The sequence below is a fragment of the Oryctolagus cuniculus genome, chromosome 13 (assembly GCF_964237555.1).
Source record: "Oryctolagus cuniculus chromosome 13, mOryCun1.1, whole genome shotgun sequence".
Classification (NCBI taxonomy): Eukaryota; Metazoa; Chordata; class Mammalia; order Lagomorpha; family Leporidae; genus Oryctolagus; species Oryctolagus cuniculus.
In genome coordinates, this window is record NC_091444.1 from 22,060,065 (window position 1) to 22,084,082 (window position 24,018).

At 56.2% G+C, this 24,018-nt stretch overlaps 1 protein-coding gene across 2 annotated transcripts; it reads right to left on the bottom strand.

The window, feature by feature from the left end:
- Positions 1-5,743: 5,743 nt before the first annotated feature.
- Positions 5,744-23,700, bottom strand: PIGR (polymeric immunoglobulin receptor). 2 transcript variants are annotated; one of them, NM_001171045.1, is given in 14 exon segments: positions 5,744-6,922; positions 7,925-7,983; positions 8,102-8,233; positions 8,815-8,936; positions 9,299-9,381; positions 9,383-9,393; positions 9,395-9,453; positions 9,455-9,542; positions 10,363-10,665; positions 11,732-12,061; positions 13,719-14,354; positions 16,545-16,904; positions 17,523-17,615; positions 23,542-23,614. In NM_001171045.1, coding segments are annotated over 13 exon segments (2,322 nt in total). In that variant the 5' UTR covers positions 17,566-17,615; positions 23,542-23,614; the 3' UTR covers positions 5,744-6,826.
- Between the last annotated feature and the right edge of the window lie 318 nt (positions 23,701-24,018).

A 24,018-nucleotide genomic window follows, 5' to 3' on the forward strand; every position in this document is an offset into this window, starting at 1 on the left:
GATTCGAACAGGGGCACGCTGGTGTGGGCTGTGGGCTGCCCTGCCCCGCCACAGCGCCTGCCCCATAGGAGATATTACTGGACTCTTGGGCTGCAGGCCTTGCCTTGTTCCCGACCTCAGGAACTGCTGGCCTGAGACACCCTGGCATGGCCTGGGACTCAAGTCAGATGATTTCTTTGTCACCCTACCCCATTGCCAGTAAACCAGTGGACAAAGTCCTCTGGGCATCTACGGGTGGGGATGCTGAGCAGGGACTCTGAGCGATTCTCGGCTCTTCTGTGAGTCTCGCTTTTCTCATGTGGGGAATAAATGGGGGTGGGGCTGTGTGAGCCCCCCACTCCCACCCCACCAACAGCGTCCCTGGGCCTCACTAAGCTGACTCAGCACCTCGCCACCCCTCAGCCCTCCCCTCACCCAACCGTCCCCTGAGTGCTGCCAGCCGGCAGGGCCCACACTGCTGCCCCGTGACCGCTGGGCATTGCCTGAGGTTCAGTGGCCTGGCAGGGCCACCATCCTTTGGGACCACAGGGCCCACGAGCGGAGCCCTTTGAGGGTCGGAGGACAGAGGGAGCTGCCAAGGCCATGCAGGATCAGGCAAACAGCTTTTTTTTTTTTTTTTTTAAGATTTACTTATTTATTTGAAAGGCGGGGGGTGGGGGTGGGGGAGAGAGAGAGATTGGGAGGGAGAGAGGTCTTCCATCTGCTGATTCACTTCCCAGATGGCCACAATGGCTGGAGCTGGGCTAATCCGAAGTCAGGAGCCAGGAGCTTCTTCCAGGTCTCCTATGCGGGTGCAGGGGCCCAAACACTTAGGCCATCTTCCACTGCTTTCCCAGGCCATTAGCAGGGAGCTGGGTCAGAAGTACAGAAGCTGGGACTCAAACTGGTGCCCCTATAGGATAAGGGCCCTGCAGACGATGGCTTTACCCACTGCGCCACAGTGCTGGCCCCAGGCAAACAGCTTTGGATGTTGGGTAGAGACCTGAGTTCTTGTCCTGGCCTGGCACTTTCTGGCTGTGGGTAAGCTTCCCTAGGCCTTAGTTTTTGTCGTTGACCAAACAGGGCTGGCCCCTGCCTTGCCCACCCCCCACAGTTTTGGGAACACCTAGCAGACACCACAACCGTGGAAGTGCTGTAAGATCCGTGTGGTGTGGAGGGGTGCAGGGCTGTTACCTATGGGGGCCCCAGAGCCTTGTTCCCAGATGCTTCATTCCGGGATGGTGGTTCTGAGTGCCTGCAGATCTGGCACCTCTTGTGCCCACGGGGGATTCAGGCTGTTCCCACGTGGTTGGTGGGGCAAAGCAGGGGGAGGCTGCCAGGGCCACTGGCTCCTGAGCAGTCACGGGCACAGCGTGCGACACACACCCCCGCACTTGCTCCCATGTGCCAGATTTGTCACATGCTGTCCAAAGCACAAAACAACAAGGTCAGGGTGGAAGTTGAACGTGGTGCTCAGAGCAGGTGCAGAGGAAGCGTGCGTGGGGGTGGCGGGCCTGCCCTGCCCCACCCCTCTCTGGGCCTCCACTGGCCAAGCAGCTGTAGTTGTAATATCTTCCAGCCGCCAAATGGCCAAAGGTGTCAGGGGACCGAGTGCCCAAGGTCTCAGTGGGGTCGGCTCCCTCCTTTCCCTCTTGAGTAGACTGCTTTCAACACGCCGCAGCTGGGCTCTGCTTGGAGACCCAGGGGGAGGGAGGGAAAGAGCAAATATGAAGGAACGAATGAATGAGATGTATGTGTGTGACTATGGGTGGGAATGTGTACGTATGTGTGTGTGTGCTTTGTGATGTGTGTTGTTCTTTGTGTGAGTGATGTGCAGCCACAAGTATATATGTGATGTGTATGACATTAGCACCTGAGTGTGTGCTGGTGGGCAGTGTGGTGTGGTTGTGAGCACATGAGGCATGTTGTGTGATGTGTCAACATGTGTGATGTGTAAGCAGGCGATGTGTATGATGTTAGCATGTGAGTGTGTGCTGGTGGGCAGTGTGGTATGCTTATATCTCTCTCCCTTGGGCTCCCACGTGGGCAGGCTCCAAAGTGCCACCTCCTGGGCCTTTCCAAGTGGAGGGACTCCACCACCCATAAGCAGCCCTCCTGCTCCATACAGCAGAGACCATGAGGATTCCCTCGCCTGATGGACGTGCCCAGGAGCCCCCCCTCCTGCCCTAGCAGAGGCACCTGGCTCTGGCATCCTTCCAGGGACTCAGCGCAGCCTTGCCTGCCCCAGAGTGAGCCACTCCATAGGAGCAGGACCCCTCACCACGGGCCTGCTTATGACTTTCTTCTAGAAAAATGTGGCAGAATGTCAGTGACTAGGATCTGTCTCCTGAATGTGGCGTATTCCTGTTGGTCTTCAAAGATTGAAACCCCACATAGGTAGGCATCTTGGACACATTTTAATGTGCTTAATCAGCAAAACTCTGGATTTTAGAATATTCATGTTCTCATGTCTAGGACAAAGAGTTTTGGCTCTCAAGAGAAAGCGTTGACTGCTCCCTTCTTTATTTTAAAATTTACTTATTTATTTTGAAAGCCAGAGTTAAAGAGAGAGAGAGAGAGACAGAGAGACAGAGAGAGACAGAGCGATCTTCCATCCACTGATTCACTCCCCAGATGACTGCAATGATCAGTGCTGGGCCAGGCGGAAGCCAGGAGCCAGGAGCTCCATCGGGTCTCCTACAAGGGAGGCAGGGGTCCAAGCACTTGGGCTAACCTTTGCTGCTTTTCCCAGGCCATTAGCAGGGAGCTGGATCAGAATGTGGAACAGCCAGGACACGAACCGGGGCCCCTATGGGATGCTGGCGTGGCAGGTGCCGGCTTTACCCGCTACGCCACAGTGCCAGCCCTGCCAGCCCTGCTGGCCCTTTTCCTTATCAGCCTAGGGGAGAAGCTGGAGAAGTGCTTGGCTCACTGTGCGGTCTCCGCTCCCTGCCTGCTACAGCCCCGTGGCCGGTGGGGGCCGCTGGGCTGTGTGACCCCTTCTCGCTCATATGAGATGACTTCTTATTTCTACCGCCGTCTCCTGTACAGCTAATCACGCCGGGGAAGCAGGGGGTGGGGAGGCACGGTCTCCTCGCTTCTCTGGCCGGGGGACCGCAGCACAGTCAGTCCTCTCCACTGCCTACTGTTCTTGGGAGAGATGTTCTATCTTGTGTCTTAAACAAATTAGAGATCTTTAAAATTTTTTTTTTTTTAGCTTTACAGAACAAAACCAATTGCTGTAAGCAAATTTCTAACCCCTGCTGGGGCTCAGTAATGCACAGTCATTTCATTATATAATGGACTTTCAGTGAAGAACCACCAAAATAATTCAAGAAATGGGGAAAGTCTTCCTTGTGGCCAAATATTTCAGGCGTGCCCTGAGTGTTGGCTGTGCACTATCATTGTTCATTGGTTACCAGCGTCAGTCCCATTGTTGATGTCCGTTCCCTGTACTGGGCTGAATAGTGGTCCCCCCACCCTCGATCCCTGTCTGCCTGGAACCCTGCACCAGCTTCCTTCCTCTTTTTTTGAAATACTTATTTATTTAAAGGTTTATTTTATTTATTTGAACGGTAGAGTTACAGAAAGCTGGGGCGGGGTTGGGGGGGGGGGGAATCTTCCATCTGCTTGTGCAGTCCCCAGATGGCTGTAACGGCCAAGGCTGGGCCAAGTAGAAACCAGGAGGCAGGAGCTTCTTCCGGGTTGCCTAAGTGGGTGAAGGGCCCAAGCACTCGGACCATCTTCCACTGCTTTCCCAGGCACATTAGCGGGGAGCTGGATAGGAAGTGGAATAGCCAGAACTTGAACTGGCGCCTGTATGGGAAGCTGGCACCACAGTGGCAATTGCACTCACTGTGCCACAAAGCTGGACCCTAGAGATTCATCTATTTATTTGAAAGTCAGAGTTACAGAGAGGGAGAGAGAGGGAGAGACACAGGGAGAGAGATTTTCCATCTGCTGGTTCACTCGCCAGGTGGTTGCAATGTCCAAGGCTGGGCCAGGCGGAAGCTAGGAACCAGAAGCTTCTTCCAGGTCTCCCATGTGGATAGCAAGGGGCCCAAGTGCTTAGGCCATCTTCTGCTGCTTTCCCCAAGCCATTCGCAGGGAGCTGGGTCGGGAATGGAGCAGCCGGAACACGAACCAGTGCCCATGGGGGATGCTGGTGTGGCAGGCGGTGGCTTGGCCCACTATGCCACAGCACCAGTCCCACCGTCTTGTTTCTTCATGAAGACCTCTCAGTGCAGCGGGTTGCAGCAGAGCAGGTGGACTTTGGGCAGCACCTTGCGATCCTCGCTGTCACCTGTTGGTGACATTCCTTGGCCTTTGACCTCAGGAACTGGGCCAGGGTACATGAGCTCAGGATTGGCTTCAACACAGAAGCTGAATCTAACCCTGTGGTGGGTCACAGAGTGCTTCCTGGAGTGTGTGTGTGTGTGCGCGTATGCATCTATGGTGGGGCGTGGGCGGGGGTGATGTCTGCCATAACTTGCAGTTTTTCTGGGAGATGCTGATTATGCATCCCACCCTAGAGGAGAGAGAAACGAACATTCCTGATGGCAGCCTCTGCTGCTGGGCAGGCGCTCAAGGCTCTGAGCCCAGCAGGGACCTTGGTGATTGCACTGGGCACTGTGGTTGGTGGGGCTGGCAGGCGGAGACCAATGGAGGATGAGGGAGCTCTGGCAAGGGCAGGCGCAGAAAGCAAACAGTGTCGGGGCGTTCGGTTCAGGGCCTGGGTGAAGGCACAGGTTCACCCTGGGCAGACTGGGAGAATTGCACACGGGGTCCCCAGAGAGAAGGATGAGGCAGGGTGCAAGCTGCCCGGGGGGAGTTTCAGCTATGAAATGAGACATGGTTTGGTGCCAGAACCTAGGCTAACTCATCTGAATAGGCAAGAGGATCCTTGAGCTAAGCACTGTGCCTCCAAAAGAGACTTTATAAACCCTACGCTGTTACTTAATCAGCTTCCAGTTGAAAATCCCATGGAAAGGACATATTTATGTGGTCACCAGATGTGATTAGCAGCCTCTTGGTCTTGTGTGAGGGACCCTGGGAAGTACGAGATTTAAGAATAAGCACCCCCTGGGGGCCAGCGTTGTGGTGCCTGCAATGCCAGCATCCCATGTGGACACTGGTTCAAGTCCCAGCTGCTCCACTTCCAATCCAGCTCCCTGTTAATGTGCCTGGGAAAAGCAGCAGAAAATGGCCCAAGTCCTTGGGCCCCTGCACCCACATAGGAGGCACAGTTGAAGCCTTTGGCTTCTGGCTTTGGCCTGGCCCAGCCCTGGCCGTTGCAACTATTTTGGGAGTGAACCACTGGGTGGAAAATCTCTCTCTCACTGTCTATATGCCTCTCTTTTTCTTTCTGCGACTCTGGTTTTCAAATAAACAAATGAAGCTAAAAAAAAAAAAAAAACCAACAACAAAGAGTAAGCACTTCCTTGGTGCGTTACTAAGACGTCCAGCAGGAGCGCCGGTCTTAGCTGCCCTGAGTTTTCTCCCACTGTACAGTCTCGTGTTTTGGAACATGGCGCTGAGGGTCTTGACTACTGGTGGGGACATGGGATGTTTCTTTAATTGAAGGGCATCTGGGTCTTATTTTTAGGCGCTCTCCCAAGCACCGCTCAGGCCAGCCGTGGAGGTGGTGGGGGAAGTTCAGTGTGGACACACGTCCTGGGGCGTTGAAGTCTGGGATGGAAGCAGCAGGTTCTGGGAGTGTTGTCTGGGAGACCGAGGGTACAAGAGACAAACGCAGCCGAGCCTCCCCAGTGGCAATCACAATGTTTAATGATTAAATCACATTTCTGATTTGTTAGCAAGGGTCAGCCCGGAGGTGCTGGTTAAAGCTCACAGGGACAAGGACCTTAAACTTCAGCTGTCTGGGGATCAGGCCCTCCCCGGCACTGACAAACACCCTCTTTTCTTCTTTCCACTGGGAACTCTTCAGACACACGGGGCATGAATGCTCAACTCCGCAGGTCCCCGAGAGTGACAGAAAGGGAGGGGGCCTTTTCCCCTGTGGGGGCCTGGGAGAGGTCAGCGTCCATTTCCATCCCCCTCTTCTTCTTCCATGTTCTAAAACTCTGCTTCCTACAGGGGCAGGGGCTCCTGTGGAGAGACCTCTGGCCAAGAGGACAGCAGAAGCCCATCTAGTTTGCTGTTGCTCCATCTCGCAGGGTGCCCTTGAGTACAACCTCAGTGTTCTCATCTGTAAAATGGCAAGAACATGTGTCTGGGGTGACTTGCAGACACGCCCAGGGCACACAGCCTTCAGACGCTTGACGTCTCCTGATACTGGGGAGGACAGGAGGCCTGAGTGAGGATACACAGCCCGGGAGGAGCCCTGGCTTCCTCCAGTGATGTTTGCAGAATGGCTTCGAGGAGGCGTGCGGCCAGCGCCTGGACCCTAGGCAGCAGCCACTGGGACTTTTGAATGAAGGAAGGAGGGTGGGGGCAGGGAGGGAGGGGGTGGCCGGAAAGCGCCTCTGGCCTCCCATCCAAGGGCTCCTCCCCCCTCTCTGGTCTGTCTGCCTTCGAGAGGCCCCTCCCTCAGGACCTGGATCCTTAACTTCTCTCGGGAGAACCGGGCTGCAAGTAGGAACCCCTCACACCCCCACCCCAACAGGAGCATTGAGCCAGGCCTGGATGCCATGGAGGAGGGGACCAGCACACCTCTGGGCACAGGTAGGGAAGTTTAGGTGGGGGGGGGGGGCGTAGGGGGTGCAGGCGGTTGAGCCCCCGGCTCTGGGGACCCCGAGGATCAACGTGATTCTGGAAGGTGATTGTCACAGGTGGCGGCGGCGGCAGCGGTGGCGGCGGCGGCGGCGGTGGCGGCGGCCGGCTGTGCCTAGGCCTCCTTGGGGCCATCTTGGTGCTCAGCAGCTATGGTGTTGGATTGGAGCAGGAAAGCTGAGTAGGCCAGGTCGGCTTCTTCCTTGGATGACTGGGGAGGCAGCGAGAGAGGAGTCAGCAGGCGGGGGCAGGAGCCAGGGGAGGCACCTGGGGTCCTGAATCTGGGATCCCAGCTCCGGCAACCCCAGCTTGCGTGACCCACGGTCCTCATTCCAGCCCCCACCCCCCCCGCTCAGCAAAGGAGGACTAATTTTGAGAAATGGAAAGTTGCAGCCTCTAAAAATATCTGCCTCTGTCTCACTACCTCCTTCCGACACGTGGAGTGGAACCATCTCTGCTGCCCGGGCCTGTCCCCGGAAGCGGGGCCCACGTAGGCCACGGGTGAGGCCAGGCGGGCAAGGTCACGGCTTTCCTTCTCCACTGGCCCAGGGGGGCTGCTTTTCAGCACCGTTGGGCGGGAGGGGAGGGCTGACTCAACTCCTTCTCACATTGGCACCCAGTGCCGGGGCCTCTGACGTTGGAGGGAAAGCAGACAACAGCAAGAAGCCACCAAGCCTCCCTCTAGGGCCCCCGAGCGCTGCCCGAGGGGCAGTGAATATATAGCTCAGAGGCAGGAGTTGCTTCTGGTGGGGTTTTGCGTGATGGGGCGCTTTGTCCAGGTGGGCAGGGACCTCTGGTGCCCACCACGAGCGAGCGTTGTCCACAGCCAGGCCAAAGCTGGTCCAAGCACCCCATCAAGGGGGGCCGGGTGACCCTAGGGACACGGGTTCCACAGCCCGGGACCAGCATGCACCTGACACCAGCATTGGACCTGTGCCCGCATCTTTCAGACACCTGCCCTCCTCACCTCTCAGTTTCCCTCCCTGCCACAGGGTTACAGCCTGGAAACGCAGCTCACCCCTCTCTTAGCCTCATCCTCACCCACACCGCCCAAGCAGGAGGGGCTACCTCTCCTTCAGAAAGTCCTCCTGGGCACAGCACCATCTCCCCCAGTCGGGGCTCAGCCACCACGTGGGTCGCGAGCTTCCTGACACCGGCCTGCGGTGCCCTGGAGCCACGCAGCAGGGGCCTGCTTCCCCCTCCTCACCCTTACCCGTTTTGCCTTCTTGGGCTCCTCAATCTCCACGGTGCTCTCGGTGGCCATCGCTAACTCTGCACACATCAGAGAGGGGTGGGTGAGCCTTGCTCGTGCCCTGTTCCCACCCTGTACCCCTGCCCAGGGTTCTCGCCCTCCCCAGGAGTGGAGAACTCCCTCCAGTGAGGGACCTACCATCCTTTCCTCCGAGGGCCGTCTCCCGGGCGTCGGGGCAGGCGCTTGGGTTGTCAATGGCTCCGAACTCCCTGGAGTTCTCCAAGTCTGACATGCTAATGTCTGTCCTGTAGCTTCCGATGGAAACTCGGTCTGTCCGAGACAAAGAGGAATTGGGTCGGGGCAGAGCAGACTGGCATGTGCCGCTCCCCCTGGGCTGAGCATGGTGGCCCCACAGGTCAGCTGAAGGGGTGGGGGTCCCTAGGGGCTCCCCTCTGACCAGGACCCAAAGCAGAAGGAAGAGGGCAGAGCCTCCTCCCAGTCCCTCTCCAAGGTGATCAACTCCTTGTCCCTCGGCCTTTGTCTGCCACCGAGTGACTGTTCAGTGCGTGCGCCTCTTGTGGTCCTCAGGTCAGCTCTGTGGGGCAGCTATTATTGCCCCTGTCTTGAGCCGGGGGGAAACTGAGGCACGGGCCGGGGACATGCCCAGGTCTTGATGGTGATCACACCAGGCCAAGACCCAGGACTTTGCTTCCTGCTCTCCTCTTCTGTGGCCTGGCCTCCGAACCTGGACCCCGGGGCAGAATTTGAGCAGAAGTGCTGAATTTGCCATGCGGGGGTGGGTGGAGTCATCTTTCCCAGAATCCCTTGTCTGTGCCTAGGCAGGCAGGACACAGCCTCCTCTGTGGGCAGCTGTGCCAGGACATTGTGGGCGGGGGCACCTGGGGACTCACCCACGTTCCTCCTGTGCCGGGCTCTGGCTATGGCCACGGCCATGGCCCCCGCTGCCAGCACCAGCCCCAAGGGCACCAGGGTGGAGATCAGCACTTTGGCACTCCCGCTTTGTCCAGAAGCACTGGAGAAAGGAGAACGTTGGTTAATCCCCGCAAGGGAGCCCCAGGGCGTGGAGGTACTGGTGGCTGGGCTGGGGCCCCCGGGTCCACCCAGTGTGCCCGTGCAGCTCCCTAGCCCTGCTTCTCCAGGAAGCCTTCCCAGGCAGGGCGAAGGCAAGGACTGGGCCTGTTCTGCACCCCCAGGCCTGGGAGATTGAGCGGGGTGGTAAGCAGCACGGGGCTGTAGGAGGAGACAGCAGCCACCGCAGGGCCCTCCCCCGGGGTGGCACCAGAGGCAGCTGTGGGCCCAGGGGCAGATAGGCTCTCCTCCTGGGCCCTGGAGGCCCCGGGGCATTCTCTGAGCAGGGACCCCAACTTCGCTCACCTGCTGGCATCCACAGACGCTCTGCTCCCACTGGCTGGGTCTTCCGCACTCTGCACTGCTACCTCCTCCGCAAGGAGCCGGGGTTTCTGGACGACTTTGTTCTCAGCTTCCTTGACAATGGGTACCACTGCCTTCTCCTGGGCACTGGGCACCACGGCCTTGGCCTTCTCCTCAGCAGGAGCGGGGGCTGCCTTGGCTGGGTCGACAGGTACCTTGGCTGGCTCGACAGCTACCTTGGCTGGCTCTGGGGTTGAACGGTGTGGGGCGGGAGAGGGGGGCAGGGTTATACTTTTTGTCCTTGTCCTTCCTCCTCCAGGTCTGGAGGTCTGAGGACTGAGACATGATCAGGCATCCCAGAATCAGGTGGGGGGCAGTGGGAGGCTGGACCTCAAGGCTGTGGGGGATGGGATCTGGGATGAGCTTGGAGACAGGGAGGAGTGACCTGCTCTGGCTCGTCACAGACGGTCTCTACCCGGTTACTACCAAGTTCACTTCCACCCTCAGGGCTCCGAGTCAGAGATGCAGGTGTGCACGGGGGGGGGGGGCTGACTCCCAGCTTCGGCACTGAGTGCAGGGCTCAGTGTGACCATGCTGCCCCCCGGTGGTATCTTGGGGATGGGCCCCTTACACCGCAGCGTCTCTAGGGCACTAGAAATAGCCACGTTACGAATAAAGCATGTCCTATGGCATTTTAATAAGAGGCTTCAATGCAAACCCTGTGGACGAAGCTGCCTTCCCTTTCTTGCTCGGACCTTATAAGGGCCTGGCCCTCTTCAGAGAGCAGGCATCGCAGCTTGCGCCCGGAGTTGTGTGCTCAGGGAGGATTTCTAGGTGGAGCAGGGACAGCAGTCTGGTTGTCTTAAGCATTAACTTGTCTTAACGCTGGGGGCAGATGGCAGAGCAACTGGTTTTATTGAGTTTGTCTGGTTATTAGGGGCATCCTTTCTGAAGGGCTCCTCCCCACGTCCAGCCTCCTGTAGCCAAACCTCGGGGCCACCCTTGGTGGAGAAGCTGTTAGGGGCTTTGGGGTTCTGGGGGTGCAGGCTCTGCCCTCGGAGACTCACCTGTCAGCTCCACCCTGACGGCCGCAACCTCTTCAAACTCGTGCCCGTCTTTCGCGCCACACCAGTACCAGCCCTCGTCTTCTTTGCTGACCGAGTCCAAGGTCAGGGTGAGGACCAGGTTGTTGTTGCATTTCACAAGGTCGCCGCTGGAGCTGAGCTTAGTGGGCAGGTCCTCGCAGCCATGGTCATTCCACTTGCACCAGTACTTCTCGGAGGAGAAGTATTTGCATGGGAAGTGGCAGGCGATCTCAACAGGCTCTCCCTGCACAGCAGTGAACTCGTCGATCGTGGGGCTTGGTTCTCCTGGAGGGGGAGGGGAGCCAGAGGCACAGAAGTTGGTACTTGAGCTGCCACGGGGATGTGGCTGCAGTGGGACCTTTGTCCACACTTACTTTCTGATAGCATTGTCAAGTTCAAAACTGTGGAAAAGTGGGATTAAGAGATAAGCTTATTTTGGTGCAAAAAGAATTGAAATTCATACATGGTTTTTTTCATAATGCACGTTTTTCCATGAACTTTTGAAGACCCATCTATGTATGGTTTTCAAAAAATTTTTTGCACCAAAATAAACTTACCCTCTAATTCTGTCCTTCCACAAACTTTCTGAATTGCCCTGTACATGAAGCTGAACACATACAGTAGTTACTGTAGTTGTCCATCATGGTCAATCCAGAATGTGTCATCGAACACAGAACTTTGTACCTGGACTTCAGCATGTTCTCCTGACTCTTCTTTCTCTCTATTTATTTATTTTCATTTTATTTTAAAGGAAGAGAGAGAGAGAGAGAGAGAGAGGAGAGAGAGAGAAAGAAATATCTTCTATCTGTAGGTTCACTTGGCAAATGCCTGCATCAGACAGAACTGGGCCAAGCCCAAGGCAAGAGTCCAGAACTCCATCCAGGTCTCCCATACAGGTGGCAGGGACCCAACTACTTGATCCATCACCTGCTGCCTCCCAGTATGTGCATCAGCAGGAAGCCCGAAGAGGGAGCAGAGCTGGAATCAAACCCAGGCACTCGGATGTGGGATGCAGGCATCCCAAAGTGGTGTCTTAACCACTGCACCAAATGCCCTCCCCTCCCCTTCCTTTTGGAATGCGAAGAGCTATCTTCAATATGCTTCAATTGATGAGCACATACTGCAAAAGAGGCCAGAGTGCCTGAGCGTAGGAGGTGCTCCTTGTGGTTACTGGGAGGGTGCTTGGTGCTTGGTGTAGGTTTGGACCTGTGGCTCGGGGTGGGTAGGCTGCCTCCTGAGGATGTCCCACTGGCATGGAGGTAGGCAAGGCAGGAGGAAGATGGCTGGGGGTGGGCTCTGCAGGCTCAGAGCTCTGCAGGCTTCCTCCCTTCTGTCCCAGTTCAGCTCTTACCGTCAACGATCTGGAGCTTCACCGAAGTCGTCAGGGACTCATCGTCATCGCTGACACACCAGTAGAAGCCTTCATCCTCGGCAGTGAGCTGGTTGAGGACGACTGAGAAGGTGCCATTGCCAGGCTCTTCGAACAGGGCCAGCCTGCCTGTGTAGTCTTTCTGAACCAGCCCCTCGCCGCTGTCCACCAGCAGATGGCGGGTTTGACTCCCTTCCCAGAGATACAGCTGCAGGTGGCTGTCGCTTTTCTTCGGGTTGTAGGGGCAGCGTATGGTCACGGAGCCTCCTGGAAAGCCCTTCAACACAGGGCGGCTGCGGGACACGTCGATCTCTGCAAGCATAGACAGAAACAGCTGGAAGTGTGGCCACACACAGTAGCCTCACGTGGCTTCACAACCTTCTCCCAGGAGCTCAGCCCCCGAGTCCCGGGGACCAGACCCCGGAGACCTTCCCCACCAGTCTGACATCTCCTTTCTTTTAGTTATTTAAAGGCAGAGTGACAGAGAGAGGGGGAGAGAGGGAGGGAGAGAGATCTTCCATCCACAGGTTCACTCTCCAGCGGCTGCAAAGGCTGGGGATGGGACAGGCCAAAGCCAAGAGCCTGGTCCTCCATCCATGGGTTGGCAGGGGCCCAAGCACTTGAGCCATCTTCTGCTGCCTTCCTAGGTGCATTAGCAGGGAGCTGGCTCGGAAGTGAGCAGCTGGGACATGAATCGGCACTCCCATATGGGATGGCAGTGTTGCAGGTGGCAACCTAACCCTCTGTGCCACAATTCCCACCCCTCTCTCCCCCACTTTATTCTGAGCAGGGAATAGAAGGGGTTCAAAGAAGAGTATCAGCCCCTTTCCTCTGGTTTCTTACAAAGCCTCCCTCTGTGTAAGTTTCTGCCTGTCTGACGGGTTCCTGATGAAGAAAGTGTATTTAGAATGGAGGGTTCAAGACTCAGGCCGTGTGGCACAGCAAGCTAACTGTTGAGCAGGACAGCCGCTTGCCAAGCAGCTGACACTGAGGCCCCGAGAGAGCCCTGGGCAACTGCAGAAGCAGAGGAAGCTGGCGAGGACGCAGGGCTGCCATGGAAAGGAGGTGCAAGAGCAGGTGCCCCTTCGAGCAGGCGCCAGGTCAGAGGCTGTGCACTGCAGGGCTGCTTCGCCTGGTCTCCTGAGCGCCACTCTATGCAAGAGCGGGGTCTGGGGATTTCACCACCTTAAAGACTTGCCCGCGCGGAGCTGAACAGGCCAGGTCCTGGTGAGAGGCAGCAGACGATGGAGATGGAGAGCTGGGGTGGGGGGGTGCTGCCCCTCTGGGAAAGCCTGGAGGACAAGGGGAGCCCATCTTTCTCCCATCTGAATGTGGGGGATGGGCACCCACCTTGCTCAGGGCTGGGGGAGGGGACAGCCAGCCACTGCAGAGCCCGCCACGGCACCGAGACACAGAACCCTGCAAGTCTTGCCTCGGTCACCACCTTCACTCTGCTCATTCCTTTTTACTATTGTTTTTTACGATTTCTGTTTGTTTACTTGAAAATCAGAGTGAGAGAGAGAGGAGATATACACACTCACAGACAGCAGGAGACCTAGAGCGAGGAAGAGAGAGATCTCCGCCTGCGGGTCCACTCTCCAAATGCCAGCAACAGCTGGAGTTGGGCCGGTTCTGAGTCCAGCACTGCATCCGAATCTCCCACGTGGGTGGCAGGAACCCAAGTGCTTGGGCCGCCATCTGCTCCCTCCCAAGCCCGTTAGCAGGAGGCTGTATTGACCACACCCACTCTGATATGGGGTGTGGGTGTCCCAAGCTACAACCTAACCCTCTGTGCTTCGTGCCTGCACCTCCTCATTCCCTTTCAGCAGGGACTGCCGTGACATAGGCTGCGCACAGAGCATCAGGCTCATCAGAGGGTGGATGGCTGATGAGCAGACTCAGGGAGCTGAGCCAGGCGCTCACCTGCCAGGCTGCCCCGCCCCTTCCCGCCCCCACTCTGGGGTCTCACCTTCATTGACGAAGAGTTGCCAAAGCTGGGTGGGCCCATCCCCAGACTGACCATTGGACTGGACTCCGCACAGATAGTTCCCTGTGTCTTCCTTCCTCAGGCCTGCGATCACTACACTGAAGTGGCCGTTCTCAGCCTTGGTGAACAGGATCCTGCCCTCGAAGGCTGGATCTATTGTCCCCTGGCTGTCAATGACCACATTGCCACCCCTAACCTGGCGCAAGGATGCTACCGTGTTTGCCTCTTCAGAGTCCAGGGCACATTCAAAGGTCACCGAGCCCCCCAGGTTTCCATAGAGCACATCAGGGGTTAGCAGTCGGAGGTCAACGTTCTGTTCTTCAGCAGTGGGGTTTCTTCCACTCTGGCAGACATACTGCCCAGCATCGCTGAGCTGCAGATGCTTGATGGTGACTGTGAATTCTTCTGCTGTGGTGCTTTGGATCTGCAACGTTATTCTGCCCTTATACCTGGGGTCCTTTGCCTCCTTACTGCTGGAATCAATGATGAGTACAAGTTCCCCGTCTTCCACCTTGTAAAAGGACTTCTTTAGTTGCCTAGTCGCATATGTGAAAGGGCACGTGATGGTTACTGTATAACTCTCATATTGTTTGTAAACATCATCATCAGGCTCTGGCTCTGCAGGATGAGAGGCGGGGAGGGCGGGGCAAGGTGTGATTCCACTTTCCTTGCACCGTAGATACCTAATCCTCCCTGTGAGGGTCTGGGTGGGCCTGGGACCTGCAATGGCTGCTTTCCAGAGAGGCCCTCTCCAGGGTGTCTGATGGAGTTCAGAAAACAGCGCCCAGGGTGGAGGTCCCAGAAGCAGGGTCTCTCCCCCAATCCTGACCCAAGGCAGGCTATAGGCACTGATATTCCTCTTCTCCAAGGTAACTCCTAGGAACCAGAGCACCCTTTCTCCCAATCCAGGCACAAGACCTAAAAAAACTGCTCCCCAACCCTTCTATGTAACAGGTGGCCATCAAGAAATTAAGGTGGGGTTGGCATTGTAGCTGACCAGGTAAAGCCGCCGCCTACAACACCAGGATCCCATATGGGCACCGGTTTCATCCCAGCTGCTCCACTGCTGATCCAGTTCCCTGTAATGCGCCTGGGAAAGCAGCAGAAGATGGCCCAAACGCTTGGGCCCCTGCACCCACGTGGGAGACCTGGAAGAAGCTCCTGGCTCCTGGTGTCAGCCTGGCCCATCCGGGCTGTTGCGGCCATTTGGGGAGTGAATCAACAGATGAAAGATCTCTCTCTCTCTCTCTAACTTGGTTGTTCAAATAAATAAAATATATCTCTTTTTTTAAAAAAATAATTAAGACCTGCATTCCAGAGGGTCCTGCCTAATACCCGGGACTGAGAAGTGCTGTGGCCAATGGGCCGAGAGGAGCCTGGGCAGACAGCCCGCTGGGTTCCCCACGCCGGGTTCCCCACACCGGGTTCCCCACGCCATCCGTTTCCATGGGCTCAGGCCGGCTGTGTCAGCTCGCATTCCTACCCAGCCATCCAACTTCACCGAACCCAAGCACTTAATCAGCTCACTTTCCCCTGTCTTTGGAGGTTTATTTGAAGATCCTCTGCATGTAAAACTTTTCTCTCAGGAACTTTTGCTACAGAGGTGGAGACCATGACCCTTGAGGTGGGTAAGAATGGTCTCGCCCTCTACTCCCAGTGCCTCCCGAGGCCCAGCCTCACTGCTGTCTCCTCCACGAAGCCTCCCCAGCTTGCAGTACCCTCTCCTCTGTGGTCGCCCCTACTCGGCTCTGCATCTCGGAGTGCATCTAACCTAGTAGGGGGTCGTTTATGTTACCCGCGGACTGGGGCACAGAGACATGGCTTTCTCATGTTTGCTTTGCCCAGTCCAGCACAACGCCTATGTGCGGCAGGTGTCCGGGAGCATGTGTGTTGAAATGGACAGAAGGGACACAGGGCAGGGGGTTGACAGACTTCCTCCCTCAGACCCCTTTCCCTGTGCCCTGGACAGCTAACATGCCCTCCTTACTGACTTCTAGTAGCAAAGAGCTTTTCTTCTTGTCTCTTTCTCAGAATAGGCTTATTCGGTGACCCAAGCATTAGGACCATGGCATTTTGTTTAGAAACAAGGCTCTAACTGATGCAGAGTTGGTAACACACACACACACACACACATATACATTTTAAAAGCAGCCTTCTGGGGGCTGGCACTATGGCATAGTGTGTAAAACCACTGTCTGCAGTGCTGGTATCCCATATGGGCGCTGGTTCGAGTCCCGGCTGCTCTACTTATGATCCAGCTCTCTGCTATGGCCTGGGAAAGCAGTAGAAGATGGCCCATATCCTTGGTCCCCTGCACCTACATGGGAGACCCGGAAGAAGCTCCTGGCTCTGGATCTGCCCAGCTCCAGCCATTGCAGCCATTTGGGGAGTGAACCAGCAGCTGGAAGACTCCCTCCCCCATCTCTCTCCCTCTCTGTAATTCTGCCTTTCAAATAAAAAAATAAATAATTATAAATATTAAAAAAGAAGCAGCAGCAGGACTGTAAGTTTCCCTACCAACCTCTCCCGTCCCGTCCCACCTGCAACAGACACAGTAAGAAACGCTGGCCTCTTGGCGCCCGCCCTGAGCCAGGGCCTCTGTACTGGCCCAACATTTGAGAAGCCTGGAAGACCCAGCCCGCCTTGCCCCCGCCCCAGGCAGCCTCATCTGCCTCCCGCGTCCCGGCATGAAATTCTCTCCCTTGGGAGGAGGAAGCTTCCTGAGCCAGGACACCCTTGCCTGTCAGGAAGCTCTTCCTCCCGCATCCCCCAGCCTTCCCCCGGGAGCCCTGGGGGCTGGGTCCTTACTCTGGCTGACCAGCACGTTGACGCCGAAGTCCAGGCCACGGCCGTTGACTCCCACGCCGCACTTGTAGCTCCCTGAGTCGCTCTGGCTGAGTCGGTTTAAATACACCACAAACTCCCCCTTTTCAGGGAAGTCGGTGAGATTGCCTCTCCCGGAGTATTCCTGGGACGTGTAGCCGGTCGAGGCAAGCGTCACGCAGCGGCCGCTCTCCTCTTCCCGGCACCAGAACTTCCGGCTGTGCCGGTTGACGGAGGTTGTTGGGTAGTAGCACGTGATGGACACCGAGTCGCCTTCCAAAACATTCACCTCCCCGGGACCAAATATGGAGCTGGGACCCAATAAGGAGCTTTGTGCTGTGGCCGCTGTGGGGACAGGAGATGGAACACTTTGAGGCCCTGGGGCGGTGAAGCCTGCCTAACACATGGGCCCCGGTGAACTACTTACCATCAACTCCAGCCGGGCAGTTGCCAGGTTTGGGGGTAAGGATGACGCCTGTTATTACAGTCTTGTGATAACTCATCGGTCCTAGCCCCTGTGGGGACTGTGTGATAAACTTACTGTGCCCTGCCCCCCCAAACATTGCCGCTTTTGTAGGGTGCTAGACACAACTTGCTGTTATTTCTTGTATTTCTGCAACACTTTGTGGATAGTTTTCTTTGTTTCCAGATAAAATTATTGAGAACCGGGAAGGATAAGGGATCGCCCCAAATCCCATCACAAGTCTGCTTGGTTTGAGGTCAAGGTATTTTCATTCACAGAGAAGACCCCTCCCAGACCCCAGCCATGGAGCTTGGAATTGTCATTCCTGCCCTGACTCCCAGGGCTCATGTTAAGACATGGCCTCCCTGCCTTGTCTCCGTGGGGCTCCTCAACCGAGTGCAAGTTGTTGGGGCTTCCCCGGGGATAATTCTGATCTCAGTGCCCCAGGGAACTGGATTCTGTGGGGGGCTTGGAAGAAGTTGGCCTGGCCACATACCTACCTGAAAAGACAGCCAGCAGGCAGGTGAGCAAGAAGAGAGCCATGGCTGGTGGCTGGTGAGGGCACTAGGCCTGGGCTGCCGACGCGGGAGAGACTGCAAGACAATAACACAAGCAGATGAAGCTCCTCTGCCTTCCAAGTCTGGTTGACCTTGGAGTTTCTGTAATGCCCACTTGGCTTTATATCTCCAGGAGTGGACATAAATCCTGTTGAATGAACAAATGGCTCCACCTTTCCCCACACAATTCCAAGTTCCATCGTCCTGCAGTGTCTATTGTTCCTTAATAGTTATAAGTAGTTTTTCTTTCTTAACTAAGCTTCATGGTCCTTTAGTGTGGAAAGGGACATCAAGGGCTCTTTCTCCTGCAGCCCTGTGTGCACAGTCCCAGGCACACTGTCAGATCTCAGCAACGGCTCCCTGGGTGATTGATTAGATTGATTACCACCAATAAGTGGCCCCACGGTTCTGTCACAGCTGCCTCCTTGCCTCCCTGGGCGGTGGAGGGGCTGATGTATGTTGTGTTGTGTTCACATGAAATCACCAAGACCATGGAGGAGACATGTTCTAAGCACCATATTAAATGTTTTACATGCCTTTAAATTCATCACCCCTGCACATACATTCTGTATGGAGAGAACGAAAGCTTGAAGATTAAATAGCTTGCCCAAGGCCACACAGAGGTTAAGTGTGTGTGTGTGTTGGTGGGGGGAGTTGAAGCCAGCTTTGTCTGATCCCAGGGTCCACGCTCTTAGCGTCACCACTGCTCAGTGTCACTCCTCAAATACAGCAGAGTGCTTGTCCCTGATGCTTACTGTGGCTGTGGAAGAGCCTCTGTGGCTTATCAGAGCACACCGTGACACAATGTCACTTGCACTATAGCTTCCCTTGAAGTAAGGCAGACAGGTGGAATCCCAGCATTTTACGGGGACGAAGACTGACATCTCGAGATGCTGAATGATAGGCCTCGGGTCTCCCGGTGACTCAGTTACGGGGTCAGGACTGAAAATGCAGCTGCCTTGGTCTGGGCAGTCTTGTCTGGGGAGCCCTGGCAGGCCCAGATGGAGAAGCTGAGATAAGCTGCCCTCCTGGACTTTGTTACCACCAGGGACACAGCCCCGGGGCTGGGGAGGGTTGAAGGTCCCAGGGCCCTGCCCTGGCTCTAGCTGTCCTTGGGCCCAAACCACAACCTAGAGGAGGACACAGGAGTCCCCATGTGACAGACTTTACACTTTGGAGTGGACTTGACAAAAGAGTGCTAAAGGAGAAGGCAAAGATCACAGGCCCTGGGCAGCAATGAGCACCCATAAAGATAAGGCCTCTGCAGGTAGGAGGGGACCCGGGCTCTATCTCCCAGGCCTCCCACATGCCTCGGCCCCACTCCCTCCCCCTCCTGCTCCCAGAGACTCCCCTACTGCTCTGAGCCAAAGGCAATAGAGTTGTTTATCTTGGTTATTTCTTTTCCGTGGGGGAATTTCCCAGCTAGGATCCCTTTTATTTCCTTGTGGAGATAAAGGCATTCTGTTCTGGGTTCCTGGAAGAGAAAGGGGCGGGGGGTGGGGCGATGAGGCTGGCAGGTGGCTCCCTGAGACTTTCTTTTCTGCTTAGTAGCCCCCGACCTTCCCCACCAGGCCTAGGAGATAATCCTGGAGTGGGAACTCAGCCAAGTGCAGAGCCAGCCCCACCGTGATGAGCTTGGGGACACTGATGGGGTTCACCAGGGCTGGAGTCTGTCTTCCCTGCTACAATTAGGCTGGGCTGGCGGCAGAGTCCTGGGGATCTGCAGCTCACCTTTGTGCTGGTCAGAGGGAGGAGGCAAACATGCCATGTGCTGTTAGGAGCCCAGCCCTGCAGCCGCTGTCCCTGCTTCTCACCCCTGTCCTTGTCTGATGGCTTCCTGATGTTTCTGTGGGACAGGAGTGGGGATGCAGGCCCCTCCTGGGACGGTCAAGTTACAGTGTCAGAGGCCAGGCTTACCAATGTGGGGGTCCCAATTTCCAGGCCAGGGTTCCTCTCATTCTGTGACACATTTGGGTGGCTGTCCATGCCCACGTTGGGGGAGGACATGTGCCTGGACCCATTACCTTTGCACAGTCTTGAGCTAGGGGTGAGAGCATCAGACAGGCCCAGCTAGAAGGACAAATCTGACAGAGGCTCACCTTGGCAGGGAGGCCCCGAGCCCAGTCCCAGGGCAGAGAATGCTTGGGAGAGGGCACTCCCGCTCTCGGCGGTAAGGAACTCTTCTTTGCCCAAAGCGACGCCTTGGAGCACGCGTTCTCTGCCAGCAGCTCCTGTGTCCCTGCTCCAGAGAGGATCTCCCAGTCCTAGGTCCCCGATGGCCTGCTTTCTGCTGGGCCACATGGCTTGGCTGCCCTGCAGCAATTCTGGAATCTTTGTCTGTTTGGTCCCAGGATCAGCTGGGACTCTCACAGCCCCCAGGGCTTCAGAGGGGACAGCCAACATGCACTAGGAGACTTGAAGCCAAGTTGTCTGTTTCTGACAACTTGCAAACGTGAACTTGGAGAGGCAGGGAGCCCTGGCGTTCTGGGGAGTGGAGGTGAGTGGCCTGGCTGGGGAGGCGGCTCTCATCAGCCTGGATTGAACGCCTCCTTCCCCTGCTTCTAGGAGAGGCACTGCCTGGGCCCATCTGGGACTCTCATTCTCATCTGTCACGGGTGGAGGGGCCAAGAACAGATGAGAGAGAGCTTGGAAATGGTTGTCTTGGGGATAGAAGAGAACCCATGGTCCAGTGTCCTGCTCTGCCTCAGGCCACAAGGAGAGCTCAATCACTTGGGGAAAGGTGCCGACTCAACTCTTCCGTCTGTGTAATGGGTGTAATACTCCCTGCCTCCTCTAGCTCGAATGGCTAGTGCAGGCTGGGGGAATCTGGAGGGAGAGTAATAGGATAATGCATAGGGAGGCACGGCAGGCAGCGTAAGACGCTCTTCTACAGGGAGAGCTACACAGGACTGGGCTGAGGCTCTGTGGCCCTGACTGTTACGGTTGGGGTGCACTTGACCGAGACCGCCACAAAGCCGTGACTCCTCGGCGTGGCTCCCTGCTCTCTCACTTAATGGCTGTGTGATTTTGAGGCCACTGTTCCTGACACAGAGTCACCATAAGGGTGAGAAGGAAGCAGTAGGTAAAGTCCTTCACTCGGCGACAGGCCTGGAGGTCGCTAGTTCTTTTCCCCCTCTCCCCTCTAAGATCTGCTCTTGAGTCCTGCCAGCGAGCATGAGGAGAACGCACGCCTGTCTGCTCGCTCGGCATCCTGGGGGATGCAAGCCTGGGAGTGGGCTGCCCACACTGGACCCACATGGCTGAGCGAGGAGAGCTGCGCCACGGACCAGGTTAGAAGAACACGGATTGAGGTCTTTCCAAGTGCTTTGCATGTGTTAACTCGTTCACTCTTCGCGGCCCCTCTAGGAGGTGGGATAAAATATGCAAGCCCATTTTATAGATGAGACAACTGAGGCACCAGGCAGTAAGAAATTTGCCCAGGATCTCATAGCTGATAGGTGACAGGGATGAGAGTCTGGATCCAGGGCACAGGCTCTTCCTCACTCTGCCGTGTCTTTGAGAGGGAGCAGTCGGAAGAGGAAGGGGCAGGATATTCGGTCTTAGAGAAGGAGGTCAGTTTAGTTCCTTCTTCGCTACCTTTCACAGGAAAGGAAGTTCCCAGGAAGACGCCTGGACTCGGATGTAGGTGCCAACAGAGAATTTCCTTCTAGAAAATACTAGCTGCTGTTTATTTAGCACCCATTATGTGTAAGATACGTTGCATTTGTTCCTCTACCCAGGTGCCGCCTGGGACCCCTGCATCCCAGAGCTGAGTGCCTGGGCTCGAGACCTGGCTCAGCTCCCCATTCCGCTTCCTGCTAATGCACACCTAGGGGCGGCAGCTGATGGCTCAAGTCGTTGGGTCCTTGTCACCCACATGGGAGATCCAAATGGAGCTCCTGGCTCCTGGCCTGGGCCTGGCCCAGCTCTCACTGCCGCAGACATCTGGGGAGTGAACTAGCTCTTGTCTATCTGTGTCTCTATGTTTCTCTGCCTTTCAAATAAACACATAAAATAAATAAATAATTTTTAAAAATAGCCAAATACATTGGTACCAAAAATTCTTTATACTCCATAATTTGTCAGTGCTGAGGCCTCTCGGACCCCAGCCCAGCCCACCAGAGACAGGGCAGGGCTTGCGTAGGGCTCTTCTGAGCCCCATGCTAGGTAACGTAGGTTGACCATCCTTTATTCGAAATGCTTGGGACAGGAGTATTTTGGAGTTTTGTTAATTCTGAATATTTGCATATTTATGCATATTTATGTCCCATCTTTGGGATGGGACCTATGACTAGACACAAAATTCACTTGTGTTTCACACACACCTTACACACACAGCCTGAAGGTAGTTTTCTTTGATGCTTTTACTCCACCTGCACCCCTCACACATGAAGTCAAGTGAGCATCAAGTTTTGGATTTTGCAGCATTATTCAGATTTTTAGATTAGGGATGCTCAACGTGTAATAACTTTTTTTTTTAATTAGGAAATTTCTTTTTTAGGTGCTGGCCAAATGTCCTCAAGACCATATCAAAATGGCCGTCCCAAAATATCGGTCACCCTTGCTGGGTGCAGTTATGCCGCTCGCACCAACTAGTGCGGTCTTCATTCCCTCCACCGTGAACTGGACGCGCATGAGCCCCACTCTGCTTTCCTCCCAGGTTTGTTTTGGGTGGGAATGGGATGAAGCCGTGAAGGCCAAGTGGGTTTACTAAGTGGCTGGCGAGGTGGCCTCACGTCTTACAAACTAAAGCCCCCCGAGATCCAGCGGTGCCAAGAGACAGACAAGGGGCACAGAGCGCATTGCTCTCCTGACTGCTGGTTCAGTCCTTCCTGCAACATTGTCATGTCCAGGGGCAGGGAGAAGGGTGACGGGCAGACCCCCTGCCGCTTCCAGACCCCCCGGATAACAACTCCCTTCTACCTGATCCCTGCGATCGGCACAGCCGCTCCAGATGCTAAGGAAGCCGTAAGACCCTTGGCGAGGCGAGACGGTGAGGCGAGGGCTGGGCACGGAAGGTGAGCAGCGTGCGGGGCCCCAGGCACGGGTAGCAGCTGAACAGAGGTAACTGGGGCTGGGATGGCAGCTTGACCGGCTGCCGCCCTTGCCAGTGCTGGCTTGGGGCTGCTCTCAGGATGGGTGGGAGGAGGGGGCCGTGTCTGGGGCTTCCTGGAGGGGTTTTGGGACTTGAGGATGCTGCCTGGGACGGCTTGGTGGCTGGGCCCGTTAGCCTGTGGGGACCTCGGAGCAAGGGCAAAGGCAGGATGATGACGAGAATACTCACGTGTCTCAGATGCCAGGAACCTGCTGGAGCAAAGCTGTGTCGAAATCAGGCTCTACCTTAGAAGCCCAGGAAAGGGGGCTGCCTGTGGCCTCCCCAGGGATCGGGATGTAGAAAGCTTCAAACACCTGGAGAGGACTTGCTACGTGCCAGCACCCACCCGATGTGCACCTGTCCCGTGGCTCAATGACTCCTTGAGGAACTGAGCGGAATTGGAAAAAGCCAAACCCCAGCAACTAACTTCCTGCTAGAAGTTAGAAAGTCATTTCACACTTATTTTCTCCTTGACCCTACATCAGCCCTGAGTGCACGATGTGATTTCTTTCCCCATTTCACAGGCTAAGAAACTGAGGCTCAGAGAGACCAGGCCACTCGCCTAAGGCCACACAGTTAGCAGATTCTGGAGGAGCCAAAGGATGCGAGGACCGAGCTGAGAGAGCTGCAGGTGCTGGCCACGGGCGTTCCTTGCCAGAGGCTCACACCTTGCAGGACAGGCTGCTGCACGCACCGGTGTCCTTACTCACGGCGTGGGACTTGCACCTGTGCGCCGCAGCTCGTGCAGCCTCCTAGGCTGCCCGCCTTGCCCTGCTCACCCCACGCTCCCAGGGGCTGGGAGCTGTGAATGCCTCCAGCCTGGTCCCTCCCGGGATAGCCTCCTCCTCCCGGGGACCCCACACTTACTTTTAGCCACTTCTTCCCCTCCTGCTGACCGGACTCGGGGGCACAGCCTGCTGGCCAGCCCGTAACCCTGGCCTCTCTGGGAGCTGCCGGCAGGGCACTGGATGGTGCTGCCAAAACTGAAACTCTGCTTGGGGCATGACCCACACCTGGGCTCTTAAAGGGCCACTCGCCCATAGGCACGGCGGCCAGCCAGGGGCACGTGACTCACTGATCCCTGGCTCTTTGTCACCCCAGCGTCCCTGGCTGCCTCCATTTGCTTTCCCTTGACCTTGGCAAGACTCTGTTACTTGGGAATCCCTCGACCTTGCACCTGCAGGGTGCAGGCCACGGTGCCCAACACGAAGATCCTGTAGCTGCAAGACCTTAGGCAAGTCCCTACATGTTCCTCTCCATCTCTAACAGGGACAGTGACAGCAGGTCTGCAGGCAGCAGCGACAGCCAGATACAGTGGCCTGACGCGCGGCATGAGGCTGACAT

Coding starts and splice junctions, on each gene's coding strand:
- PIGR (XM_008268051.4), bottom strand. CDS start 17,565: ATGGCTCTCTTCTTGCTCACCTGCCTGCTGGCTGTCTTTTCAG. Junction 9,543..10,362: donor CGTCAGGGTGGAGCTGACAG/GTGAGTCTCCGA, acceptor GTTCAACCCCAG/AGCCAGCCAAGGTAGCTGTC. Junction 7,984..8,101: donor GGCCCTCGGAGGAAAGGATG/GTAGGTCCCTCA, acceptor TGATGTGTGCAG/AGTTAGCGATGGCCACCGAG.